Source organism: Filicampus tigris, chromosome 7 (assembly GCF_054856515.1).
Source record: "Filicampus tigris isolate MCC_2025a chromosome 7, RoL_Ftig_1.0, whole genome shotgun sequence".
In the NCBI taxonomy this organism is placed as follows: Eukaryota; Metazoa; Chordata; class Actinopteri; order Syngnathiformes; family Syngnathidae; genus Filicampus; species Filicampus tigris.
Window position 1 is genome coordinate 19209094 of NC_141223.1, and position 14582 is coordinate 19223675.

General features: G+C 43.3%; 1 protein-coding gene across 4 annotated transcripts in view; it reads left to right on the forward strand.

The window, feature by feature from the left end:
• The window catches only part of cux1b (cut-like homeobox 1b), a 99048-nt gene that overhangs the window by 47896 nt on the left and 36570 nt on the right, over positions 1 to 14582 (forward strand). For all 4 annotated transcript variants that reach the window (XM_086035046.1, XM_086035048.1, XM_086035049.1 and 1 more), the window contains exons 3-5: positions 1073 to 1120; positions 8707 to 8785; positions 14218 to 14355. In XM_086035046.1, coding sequence (XP_085891172.1) covers positions 1073 to 1120; positions 8707 to 8785; positions 14218 to 14355 — 265 coding nt within the window. The remainder of the gene's footprint in view (positions 1 to 1072; positions 1121 to 8706; positions 8786 to 14217; positions 14356 to 14582) is intronic.

Sequence of the window (14582 nt, forward strand, 5' to 3'; positions counted from 1 at the left end):
TGAGAGAGAGAGATTCTGGACTCATTTACATTTTGCTACGGTGGAACCTCCCAGTTGATAACAGTCCGTTCCCAATTTGTTTTTATTTTAAAACTATTTACGTGTGGGAAAACTTTACGTTCCTAATCTGTGATGAAGAGCATGCAGGTTGTTACATGTTTCAGTGTAAGCACAGCCATATTGGATAGGTCTCTCTTGAAATGCATTTGGAAATGGACACTCCAAAAACTCTGATATACATATGCAATAAATTGGGCACTTGGACCTGCAGTGTAAATCCTGCTGTTGACTGTTGATGTAGCCATATTGTGCTGAGCAGCCGAGCCTTTTTTTTTTCTGGAAAATGCTTACTGGCTGTATATCCTCGATTATTTGAGATTTCTTTTACATTAAAAAAAAAAATATTGTCCCCCCCCAATGCAATGTAATAGTTGTGTCACTAAAAAGCCACAGAAAAATACACACCTGCTGAGAAAATGAGCCAATATCATCAGAGGGTGCCTTTGAGACTTCCCCAATTCATATAAAAAAATCTGACATTTTCCATTGAACTTCATAGTCGTTGTATGAAGTAGATGTTATGCTGTTAGAAATGCATTTTGATCAATCAACTACACTCTGACATTTTGTCTGCTAGTACTTTCCGAGCGCATGGTGGACCTTCACACGTGATTCGTAAAGCAAGCTGTTTTCTCTACAGGATTTTTTTTATCTTAATTGATGTTTCTCTATGACAGAGTGGACATGGTAACACACTTTTGGAGACTAACCTTGTTATGTATTATGCAGATGTTTGGTCACTGTAGTAAGCCCTCATAGTCTTATTCTGCTGCTACATTTTCATGATGACTGAGTGATTCTGACTAGGACATCAATGGCACTTTACAGTCTCACGGCATATGACATCTGTAGGCAGTTTTTTTCCCATATTTTTGGTAGGTTTCCCAATTGTATAGTTTTAGTGGTGCTCACATGTTAAGGCGCCACTGTTACCACTTGTTTGAGTCAGTTGTCACAATGTCTCAGTGATTATAATTCCATAGCGGCTGACCTACCTCCCTTCATTTTTCAGGACTTTAGGAAACAAGTTGCCCCTTTGCTCAAGAGCTTCCAAGGAGAGGTGAGTGCTTCCCATTTTTGTTGTGATAAACATGCCTATGATACACAGCGCTCACAAGGCGCCATTTTAACAGCCGCTCTGACTTCGCTACTCTTTTAGTCTTCCCCATTACTTCTTTTCCCTCCCCACTCCTCCTGTTCTTTCTCTTGCCACTATCTCATTTCCCCTCCCACTTTTTTTTTCTCCTCTTGATTTTCCTGTCCTATTCATGAAGTCCCGTAGCCCGAGGGTGTGTTTAAATTGCATCCTGCATCAGAAAAAAAAAAAGACATCACAAAACCCTGGCTTTAGTCTGTCGCAACTCACCGAATGCCATTTCCTCTGAATGTGGTGAGTTTTCTGCATGTCTGAGTGGGGTATTCATTGTTTTTGGTTTTTGTCGATGGGGTGAATCACAGGCCATTGCTCTTCATTATGACACATTTATTTTATTTCGGTGTAAGATTTATTTGATTCCCTACATTTACATGTACGCTGACCTATAAGAGATGACTGTGTGAGTGCGCGGGTGTGCTTATATCACACTCCCACACTCGCACTCCTCCTCCATCATTTTGGCCTATTTCCATGCCGACTCCTCCTCTCAGCATTCCCAGTTCACTCCCATATGTGAGAGAGGGTAAGAGTGGAAGCGGCTGTTTTGGACTCGGGCATTATTTGGGGCTGGAGTGAGTGGACATTGGGTGCAGCAAGCTCTCCTCCCACGTCACACTCACACGCAGGGGCTCACACACACTGTACACACAGTCGAAATCACGCCGATAGATAGTGACAAGGCTGCTGTGCTAGTGGCCATAGAATAATACAGTTTAACACTGGGTTACTTTCCATATTCTTGTGTTGGTTAGGGCAGCCACCACAGCCAGCGGTTGTGTTGAAAAAACAAAAACACGTTATAATTCCAAGTGGCTCCAGCTTGTTCTGCTGATGATCCACACTCTATTTAGAGCGACGAAACTGCAGCAACGTGGGGTTTTGTCAGCTGTTTCCACCACTCTCCCGTCGACACACCTCAACATGCACACAGCCCGACAAAACGAGGCGCGCGGTGGGTGGTCGGCCAGCCGAGGAGACATCATCGTGTGATTATTGAGATAATACTGTACACCCGCGCCAGTCGAGGAGCAGCCCATCAATCAGTCGACTATCCTGTTCTGCCGGCATGCCACGACACGATCCGCGCCGGTCGTGTAATTTTTAGCCCGGGCTTTGTTTGCTTACCCCCTCAAGAGTTTTGATCGAGGACAAGACAGCGCCACGTCTTCGTTACCCGTCTGGATGTCGGTTCCAGACACAACTTTGAAGTTTGTCTCTTTATCATTGGAAGGTGGATGGCTGCAAGTTGTAATTATTGCCAATAAATTGTACAGTTTCCGCAAGGCCTCACTTTGGTGAGTGTGCGTGTGTGTGTACGTGAGTTGGTGTGCGTATGTTGCATGCTCAGTGTTCCTTGTTGGTCCATCGATCAGATAAGCTTTTCCATTATCCAAGGCTTCAGTCTCTGCTTCCCATAGCCTCCCCTTATCAGACTCCAGTGGGGCCACACACACACGCACACACACAACCCCCCCCAGCCCCTCACCCACAGACGCACCAACCACTCAGGTGGACCTGATGCCCTTCACACAGGGATAGTGGAGTGAGGTGGCGCTGAGTGACGATGGCCCAAGGGCGCTGACGTACGTACGTACGTACGGATGTGTGCTCGGGATGTGTCAGGAATCGCCTTTTTGCAATTGCAAGCATTTCTCCCCATGCCGGCGTGCTAGCCTTTGTGTCACTTCATTTGTTTTGAGTGTACGTGCGTGCATGCTGGTATGGGGGCTGGGGAGGATGTGAGAGCAGATGTGATCGGGAGTGGTGGAGCGCACTGCAGTTTGGGAACCGCAAGGGTTGTATTTGCAAATCCTGGGTGGTCTTCTAATGGCTCTGGTCCTGCAGTTAACCTGCCTCTAACTGTAGGGTGTGTCCTACATTAAACGTCTATTTCCTACCTCCCATGTCGGGCTATAAAAAGCTGCCGTACCACTGACCTTGGCCCCGTCATTGTACAGTCATGCAGCTGTCTCCCTTCGCCGCCTCTGGAAGATAATATATGTGTATCAGTTTTTTCGAACGTGCATGCCCCCACTCCACCCCGCTTTTTTCCACTCCTCACGAACACTCCATTAGGTACACCTGCGCATACTAATAAATGCCTACCTAGACCAATCCGACGTTAGCCAACTGTGACCGACGCTTACCCCCTGTGGCGTCGGACCGGCTGTCAACGAACGACAGACGGCGGCGCTGACCATTAAAGTACCTTCTGAGATGTAATACACTTCCATACCATCGGTGGCAGTAGTCACTATTCCTCAGGGTGAGAAAATTCCAAGCTATTGGCCGGGGGCGGATGATAAAAACATAAACAATGCATTCAGCTATATTCTTCGCTCACGTTGAACTCCCACGCGAAGTAAACCGTCACGTTCTTGACACGGTATTGTGAAATACTTACATTGTCAACCCTCGCTCTTGTACTTGTAAGAAGATTAAGGCGGCGAAGGCGTGCTCACTGTTTATCCGCGTCACTTACTCCTTGCGCTGATTTGCTAGCTAACAGCCAATCAGAGTGACCAAATGTCACGACTCACGACGCCGATTCAACATGCTGAAACGCCCACCAGACGCTTCCTGACGGGGTCCGACGCTACGACGGTGGCCACTACACCAATCAGACGGCGCAATGAGACGCCACGACGCTTTCCGATCTCCGACGATTTCCGATGGCCTTAAATTGTAACCGGGCAGGGTCCAACCTTAACTGAGGCCTGATGGCCCGGGACCACCACACAATTATGTGACAGGCCACCCGAAGTTCATTGATGCCACTAGTACAAATTTCATGAACAAATGTGATAAAATGACCACATTCTTCCTTTTTAAATAAATATTATTCAATATTTTGAGTGTAATCCACTTAAATAGATCAATCATCATTGATCGCCCGCATTTGAAGACACATTGTGCGCTCTGTACTCACATGCATTTTGGCTGCTTCACAAATGCATTCAAAGGGTAGGCCTCCGTACATAATTATGTATTTCGGTAAGTATACACTCAGTTGAGAACTTTTGTGACTTCAGAGGTGTATTTTTTTCTTAAAATATCGGTTGGGTTATCCAAATTTACACTGTAAAATGCATTTGCTGTATGAGATCAGATGAAAATAATGATGCAAACTTTTGATTGACACATTGGCAGACAGGTAGTTATCTAAGTTTGGTTCACGCAAGTTCTAACACCACATTAACACACTTGTACAAGTATTAGGTATCAAATGACTCACTCTTGGTGTCAATCCAAACGGAGCATTATCATCTTTGGAAATTTAACTCGGTGTGTGTACCAAATGATGAGACCAAGGAGTGTACAGTTTAACTGTTTACAGGCACACACACAGGTTCGTGGTGTGTGAGCAGTATTAGTCCTGAGCATCTGTAATCTCCTGTTAGTGGCCTCTCAATTGATGATCGCAATCAGTTCATCGTGTCACAATACGAGGGCAATGTATGCGGGGCAGTGTGACGTGAGAACATATAATAGCAGCATGACAGTATGTGTGTGTGCGTGTGCGTGAGACACGTCAGACCTGTCCATCCAGATCTTATGAGAGAAACATGAGAAGCATGTGACAAAGATAATTACTTTCGCACATCGGTTTTGGCTTTGCCAAAGGATCCAAGGTTTCTTGGGCCTTAAAATTTAAATGGTACTCCCGTGCACTCACGATAACTATTGACCCTGACCCCGTAACAGCTCCTTTTGACTTCTCAGATACATTGCAAATATTGGGTCATCATGTGCCTTTTGTGGTTTCCTATGATTTAGTGATAGCCGAAAGTTGCATTTTAAAATGATGGAAATCTGATGTTTTACCTCAATTTGAAACCTGGCTTAGGGAAATTATAGGAGTGTCTTATATAGAAAAGTTAGATATGAGGTATCAGGTGTGTATGGAAGCCAATTCTAGAACATTTGAAATTATACAGTAGTCGACCACTACACATTTGTCTGTCATCATTTAATGGATTAGTGGAATTTTGTACGGAGGATATGCAATCTGTTTAATGCACATTTTATGGGGAAATGTACACATACATTATACATACAGTATCTATGACCAGAGCTGGGAATCGCCTAACCGCCACCGAGTTCCTGTCTGTATATTTATATGACCCACGTGCACCCGATTTGTCCCTCGTCAGCGACAGCCAATCGGCGTCGAGAATGTAGTCTTCACGTCACACGCAGATGCCGCACGAGCAGACACGCTGCCAACAAAGGGAATATATGAAACAAAACAAAAAAAACACTGACACACGCACCGCACGGTGATTGGTGAAATAAAAACATTATGGGGCATATATCATTGCATCTGTGGGACTGTAAGGTACACAACACTTTTATTTATTATTTTTTCCTTACTCGGCCATGTGTCAGGAGTGCGGCACCTGCGATGTGGTACAGATTAAGTCCGTTCTCGACGCCGTTTGGCTGAATTGGACGGACTGGGACCACGTGGGTCGATTTAAGTATGCAGCCGGGAAGTCGGTGGCGGTTTGGCGATGCCCAGCTCTGTGTATAACTTGATATACATTTCTTCATTTTATTTATTTTTCCGTTTATTTTACCTTGTTTTCTGTTTATCAGGTGACGCCCACTGTAAACTTAACAGCAGTTGATTGTAATTGACTGTCACTGCATATGTTGTTTATAATTGAGAAAGTCTATAAATAAACATGGAAAAAAAGATTGGTGGTTAGAAAAAATGGACAAAAACATGGAAGTGACAAGAGGGAGAATTGGAAAGAGAGAAATAATGGAAGGGGGCGGGGGCGGGGGGGAATGTTTGAGAGGGAGGGCTGCTGGCACCAGCCGACCGAGGGCCAGATGTTTTGCGGCTAAAAAACTCCAGATGAATCAAAGCCATGTGAAGAGATTTATTAGGTTCCCATAGGAGCGCAGGCAGAATTACATGTATCCCACTTTGTTTACAGTGGCGAGAACCTCTAAACCACTCATCAGCAACACTACTGGTTTGGCTGAGAATGTGAAGACTTAATATTTGGACTTGTATCGGCTTTTGTCTCTCCCTCCCACCCCCAAAATGCGAATGTGCTGCCGAAGCTGGAAGAGAAACACATGCCTGTTTAGTCTGAGTGCGTGAGGCACAGTAGTCAGCTGTAGCGCTGCCCAGTACAGTAGCAACATCTGAATGTCTTTATTTGGCATCTGTTTCCCTCCATTTATACTCGATTTCAGATGTGTTGCCGGCCTACTCGGCCTGCTTCTCTTATCGAAGCGTGACAGCGAGTCCATCGCTGTTTCACCATTGACAAGCGTATTAAAACGTCTCTTGTATGATATCAGAATTAATCCCTTATGGATCCATTCTAATGCTGTCCATTTCGATTAATATCGGGGATGGATTGCATGCCGTGTCCTTTCGTGTTAATGGCCGCGTCGGTAATGGATCCGCGCTGTATTGCCGCTAAGAGCTGACTGAATAATCTGCTCCTGCTGTGGCTGGAAAGACTGAGCCAGCTGTTTAATGATGTCAGCGTGTTGGAGGGGATACGACCACACTTGCAATCGCAGGCGCTCAGGACAGACGGACCAACACAAATACACGGCAAACGGAACACGTCCGTCGTCGTCCGAACAGCTGAGCTGACTGCAGGGGAAGGAAACACAACAACAACTGTGGTTACATGCAACATACCAACACGGTCGAGGGTGGACAACACTTTATCTGAAGCCACCTGGCGATACAGGTCCTATTTGTTTGTCAAGGTGCCATTAGGGACTGTAAACCTTAATCTGGCGGTGTTTAGGCGTGATAGTAAAGCCCACCAAAGCATGACCACACAGAACAACTCTCTGATGATCCGGTACCATAACGCCATCCGACACCAAGACACACCCCTGTTCGAATTATTTAAATGGCATTTTGTGTTCAACTTCCATTTTGTGTAGTCAGAAATTACGACCAAAATGGTTGTGTATGTGACCTTTTTTCACCGTTTTCACATGGCGCATCCCCAGACCGCTTGCACTGCATGTGGAGCACAGACACGGTTGATGCATTTGCAACATGCTACTTTTCGGGGTCCACGCATCCCCGTCGATAAACACATTGGCAAGCACATTTATAATCTAGTGGACAGTCAGCAACACATAAAGCATTTCTGGTGGAAAGGTCAGATGGCATATCAGTTCCCGCTGTCAACATGTTCCAAGCTACTGGGACAGCAACAGACTGAAAAAGAACTTCCTTCCTTAAATATGTTATAACCTGGGGTTGTGTAGTAAGTATCTTCAAGTACTTAACTGTATATTCAATAGATTGGTGCTGATAGTTTTCAACATCACAATGGCATCACAACGTTGTACTTTTAAAAGACAAGATGTAAGTAAGCTCCTTTGGCCAGCACCAGTTTTAACACTTTTCTGAGTGACCCAGAATTCCAAAGGAGTTGATAAGTGAATATTCACAGAGACACTTTTACCATCACAACTAATACGAGAATCGGCGACAGTTGGAGCTCAGTTTCCCTTGTTGCTCTCCGATGCTTGGCTGCGTCTGGTCGAGCCAGCCACTCTCGTCATGAAGCTGCCGTCACAGGGACAGAGAAACGCTGGAGCTGTGAGCCGTTATCCCATTGATCCTGCCAGTAGCAGATACTGGCCATTATTACTTTATTAGTCGTGTAGCATTCTTTATTGGCTGTATTTTATGTTTTCATAAGCCCAATTTCATTGTCTCTGCCATGCAATTACGTTAAAGGCTTTCTATTCTGTTTATGTTCAGTTTTTATGTACAGCACCTTGTCATAGCTGCGGTTATTTTTAAAAGTGATTTATAAATAAAATGTTGTTAGGAGTTTGAGTCTCAAATATCAAGCCTTGCAAGTCTAAGTAGACACGGACCTGTACAGTATAACTGGAAATGTCTCGTTGAATCAGATATGGATCCTTTGATCTTTTCACCGTTACTTGGATAACGGTGCAATTCTAAAGCCATTCATCAACTTACTTTGGAAAAATAAAAAAAGCACATGCATACCTATTATGCTTTTTTAAAATGTCTTCTTTTAAAGCTATACGTATAAGACAAATGACCTGTTTTGTCAGCCACTGCTTGCTGCAGAAAAACGTAATATTTACAATAATATATTTTGCATATAACATAACTGGAGTCTCGATCAATCTTTACTTCATACTTAACCAAAGTGTGCCAATTATGTAAGACTTCTTTTCATCAGTGTGCATGGGTATGCTGCTACTAAGTAGAGCAGTCAAATTGATTGTCACGCCGAAGTTAAAGGAATAATGATTATTAAATATTTTTACATTGTTTAATACCAGAGAATTGCACCATGGTAATGATGCATGATGGTATGTAGAGTAATCAGCCATCAAAGTTTGAAAACAGTCAAAATAACTGCTCTCTTAGTCTTAGTGTTAACCAATGGATCTCACACGCACATCTGAGGTGTTGCGAACGTACTAACCCTTCATTTCTCTTTTTTAAAATACAGATCGACGCCCTGAGTAAGAGGAGTAAAGAAGCAGAGGCCGCCTTCTTAAACGTGTACAAGAAAATAATCGATGTCCCAGGTAAGACGACTCATCGTCCTGTATCCTGTGTTAGGCTAGACCAGGAGTCGGCAACCCGTGGCTCCGGAGCCGCAAGCGGCTCTTTCATCCTTATGTTGCGGCTCTGTGTGACTTGGGGGAAAAAATGATATGTGTCCGATTGAAGTGCATGTTATTTGTCTCAAAAACGTGCATCATGTCTTCTTAGTAAATCAAAGTTTTTGCCCACTTTCATATGTGGTCCTACAGTGGATACCGATTGGATTTTTTTTGCATTTCAAGCCGCAGTCTGAAACTCCAGGTCGCATGCATCCGACATTGATGTCAGGAGCCCAAAATGCGCTCAGCACGGGCGGAGGGATCAGTGCTGACAGCGACTCTGCAGTTGTTTTGAGTAACAGTATTGACTTTATAGTTGACTTTAATCCCACTTAAAACATGAAGCATAAAGTTGGTGATGGTGCTCTTTTTTTAAATTCAGGCATTTTTGTTTGCCTGATGGGTAATTTATTTTCAGCTTTTTAATTCGTTTGAAATAGACCTTCAACTCAATTTTTTTTGTAAGAGTTCAAAATGTGTTCATTTAATCAATAAAATAAAATTTTCTGAAACATGGATTTCCTAAGCAACACACTACAGTGGTACCTCTACTTACGAACGTCTCTTCATACTAAAATTTCAAGTTACGAAACGCCTCAACAGGAAAATATTGCCTCTTGATACGAAAGAAATTTGAGGGTACCAAATGTAAAAACACAGTATGGGCTGCTACTCGCAGCTCCAGTTTCCTGAACGCAACATACTCATAGCTGCTCTGCCATTGACTATTACCTAGCATCTTCCCGGCATCCCATTGGCTAAGAGGGACCTCTACCGTATGTGTCTACGTGTGTAGATCGATATACATGTGATAGATATGTCTATGCAGCGTCCTCGTCATTCGCCATGAGGTGTTCCGATAGTTGTACGTGAATTAGAAACGAGGAAAAGGGGAAAAAAGGAGAATATTGTTCTTTTTGTCCATACAAACAAAGCAAGAGATCGCTATCGCTGATGCTAATCGTTAGCATAGGCTCAACTTGTTCATGTCTATGAAAATACATGTGTATGTAATGCATAGATTGATAGTATTTTCTGTTTCTTGTGCAGTTCAATATATAAACAGGCAACTTCGCTGTACACCTGGAGTCAGTGGAGTTTGTTTGTGAATGTTTAGCTGTTTGGATAAGCTGGTTTCCTCGACTAGCAAGGCCTGTTAGTTTAACAAAACATTAAACTTTAACCGTTTAAATTATTCATGCATTTTAATAGCTTTTAGGATGTAAAAACAAGTAAAAAGCTTTTTTTGGTTAAAAAAAAAAAAGAAAACCAATACTAAAACTGAACTAAAACCTTTATTTGAAAAAACTAAAGCTCATAAAAACTAACATAGCCACCCTGAAAACGATTTAACAATTAAGATTCCAAACCTATGATAACCCTGGTCTAGACGCGTCAGCGGGCTACTAACAATCCTGTCAGGAGGACCCTTTCATGCATGCTGGCAGCACCAACAGATGAGGAAGGGGAAAAAGCATGACACCATCCCTCTGGTGCTCCTCCGCGGTGCATCCAGGCGTGCTGCAGCGCCCTAATATGTCCACATGAGATCTCGTCTCCACTGGTGTTGCCTTTAAGAAGCTCTTTTAGAAAAAAAAAAAAAAAAAGCTCCTCATGCTTGATGAGCGCTGCCGCGCCGTATATGAGCAGTCAGCGTTTCGAGGTCGGAGAGGGACATGCAGCACAGTGGGAACAAGGAGCGTCAAGTTCATCTATAGCGTAAGGAGGTCATCATATTCCCACACGGTTAGACCTACAGTAATATCTTTGGATTGTACTGCTCCCAATAAGTCAGCGGCGGCACTGACGGGGGCTATTCTTAACTTGCAGCGAGACAATGATGTAATGCCTGATGCACACGCACTCACAGCGGCAGCCTGACTAATGCAGCAGTCTTGAAAGTGGAAACAGTGTGTTTTGTTCTGTCTTCTATCAGCTGAAGGCCTGGTTAGTCAGCCCAGTGTGCTCTGCTGTAGATTAAAGGTGTCTGGCGAGAGCATTTAGCACCAGTGGCCCACAAGTCAAACTGCTTTTAACTGCCTGTACAGTAGATGTGAAGGAGGAGGAGGGGTGGTGATGATGGTGTATGTGAAGGACAAAGGTTTGATAAGACAGAAAGTTGCATTTCAAGGACGCCAACCTGGAGGCAGATAGGCGTCTTCCATTCAGGGTGTCTGGTTATGTTTCTCAATGTTTGTTTGTGCTGCGTGTGCGCCGGCGATGCGAACGCACCCATGCGTGCGTGTAGCTTCGCCCTGCATGGTGTGTCACCTTGACAGCACAGAATCAGCATGAAATTCTCCAATCGTTCTCTGCTGATCTCTCATTAGCATAGTTAAGATATCTAACTGTGTCAGACATGAGGCGCGCACACACGCACACACAGCCCTTACCCCCAGCTGTAAGCTGTCAGTTCCTCTTATCTGCACTACACACACACACACGCACACACACACACACACACACGTGCGCAGACACACATGCGCACGCACACAAAGTGCTCTTTTCGCTGGCATGCTGATGAGCGTCGCCCGCGTCTCTTGGCTGCCTGTCACCAGTCTGCCACCCATGAGCACCAATCAGATGTGATTGGCCTGACTGACAGGGCTCTCTTCATCACACTGACAGTTAACCCTGCTGTGTATTCAAACATGTTGGGAAGATGCCTCCAGAAAGTTGTCTTTCTTCCTACTTTTTACTTTTTTTTTTTGTGTTGCATAGTTACCGCCTTCCATGTTTTTGGCATGCGTGTGCTGTCAAGCCCATTCTAATGAAATCATTTACTTTGATCAAGTCAACTTTGCTGCTCATGGTCGTCACTCGTGGCTTATCCATTAGCCACTTGATTGCGACATGATATCAACGGCCACAGTTGATGTTGCATCTGATGGTGTCATTCAGTACTTCAAATTCCAAATAAAAGTTTCAAGACACGTTTCGTGTGTAATAATGAGAACGTCTTGAATGTGAGAACTCACTATTCGGAAAATATACCTCTTAAGTTGGAAGTTGAACTTTGAGGATATCATTAACCAAGTGCTGAGTAGTCGGATAGTGTTTTATTGTTGGTTGCTTAACATCTTTTACGCCTGTCTGACAGTTATACTTGCTATGGCAATAAGCTGTAAGTCACAACATGAGGAAATGAGATGTAAATAGGGCAGCAATGATCATACAAATCACTTGAATCATTCGATTACAAAAAAGGTTAAAGCAAAATCAATGCGTCGACATAGCCATTTTCCCCCCACGGACTAATGTCACTGCAGTTGCTTGCATCACTCCGTGTAGAAATATGTTGATGGAGGAGAGTCTGTAAAAGAGAGTGAATGTCCCAAGTTTAGAACGATTTTATGCTTAACAAAAGAGGATAAAGTGGAATGTGTACCTCAACACTAGGTCCACAATCGCCAACACAGATGATAATTATATTTGCTAATTTAATATAGTCTCCCATCGCCATTCCAAATGTATTCTAATGACCCCGCAAGTGGTAAAAAATAGACCCGGCCGCAGGTCTCCTGTCAGTCCCTTTATTGAGCAAACGGTAAGAAAACACATAATAGGAACTATAATTCACGAGCTGCCGATGGCCACGACTCACCAGAGTAACTCAACATGTTAATAGCTAGCTACCTCTACATTCTCGTTAGCTGACGCCCACGCCACTCACCAGGCCAGGCCTGAGATTGATTGGTAAAAATTGTTTTAACGTATAGCATTTCATGTATAACAATGCTTCACGTGTTTGAAGAGTGTTAAAATGTTGCTTAGAATATGGCCTGTAACACCAACCTTTTTGAGACTGAGAACTACTCCTTGGGTACTGCGTATTGCGAAGGTCTACCAGTTTGATTCACACTTCCGAAATAACACATTCGCTCATATTACCTTTATTCATCTTATTTGGCTACATGTTGTTATTAATAAATGATGATATTCGATTTATGTGACATTGAACAGTTTAAAGAGTTCTCAAAATGAATAAACAGAAAAATATCTTTTGCAACAATTCTTCTCTGCCAGTGTTTACATTTTCAAATAATCACTTCCACAACATTCCCAGGAACTCACCATGTCCCATCACTGGTGATCTTTTTTATTGATTTTTTTTTTTTAAGAACAGGTTCTTGGGCTAATCAGGTGCTTCTTGGGGGCAACCTGGTGCCCATAGACACCACGTTGATGATCCCTGGCCTGTAGGGTTAAAAAAAGTTTTTTTGATGGCTGAGTTTGACCCGGATTAACCGAGTAATTACACTTCAGGTGAACTGCATTTATTTTTAAAATTTTAATTCCATTTTTCATTTATTATACTTATTGTAGTCTCTCAAAGGGAAATTCAGCTGACACTCTGCTGTGCATCTTTTGTTGCACACCACACACAGAAGCAAACCGCATGCAAAGCCAAATGTCAGAGACGGGGGGGGGCATGCAAATGGTGACCGCGCCCCTGAGTTGACGTTGGATTAATTATTTAAGATTGGATTAATTCACTTAACTCACATTATTTGTTATCAGGAAAACATGTATTGAAATCTGAACAGTATCGCAGAATGGATTGTGTTCTGATTTTTCACCACTGATGGGTATATAGTTTACAAATTGTCACAATATACTTCCTATTTTCGATTTCATTTCAGGTATCATTCGAACAGACGTGAGGCCATCAGCATTTGCCATTTTAGAGTTTTTGTAAGCATTGCTAATTGACATTGAAGTAGTGTTGCGTAAATTGCCACCTAGCAAGAATTTTTCTGACCCCGCCTGCAGTTCAGCGCCTTTTTGAGAAGCTTTATGGTCGTCTTTCCAAACGATACCTGATATGAAGTAGGAACAAATTAAGTGCATAGCGACTTTAGCGACAACCTGTATATTATAGGGATGGGTGATAAGGCCTTAAAATAAAATAATTTAAAAAATCCACAGAATTATATTTACAAATTAACTATTTAATAACCCTTTGAACCAGGTTTCCCCCCAGTATTAACTCTCAGTAACTTCCACAGAAGTATTCCAAAGATATATTTTTTGCTTTACATGTTTATGTTAAAAACGTCTGGCTAAACTGAGCAAAATGTTTACCATTTTCTTTTCACCATTCTATTATAACGCCAGCCTTTGCGATATTATTTTGTCCTTGATGGCACTAGCGTTTCTCCGGAGGGGGAACAGAGGTCACGGTCGGCGACAAAATAATGTTCCCGCAGCCATGAGAGATTCATCGCCTTGCTCAAGGACACCTCAGCGGGGGCAAACGTTTGCTCTCATGGGACCTGCTGAATGCGGTTATTGCGTTCTTGTAATCTGCTTTGAGCCTGGTGTTAAATGTTTTGCGTGTACTCCTTTGGCAGATCCCGTACCTGTGCTGGAGCTGGCTCAGCAGCTGCAGCTGAAGCTCCAGAGGATGCACGACATTGAGACGGAGAACACCAAACTTCGAGAGACACTGGAGGACTACAACAAAGAGTTTGCAGAGGTCAAAAACCAAGGTTAGATATATATAGAGATGTCTTTATCTCGTAGGTTTTCTCCCCTTTTTCCCAACTCTTGTTTTAAAGCTGGAAAGTATGGCCTACGGGCAACCAAGAATTTACATTATAAAGAGTCCTGTATGATTTGTTGCATTAGTTTACTCTTGAAGCATCCGCCTCACATTTCTGAGCTTGGGGGATCGAAGCTGTGCGGAATTTGCATGTCCCCATGTTTGTGTACCGAT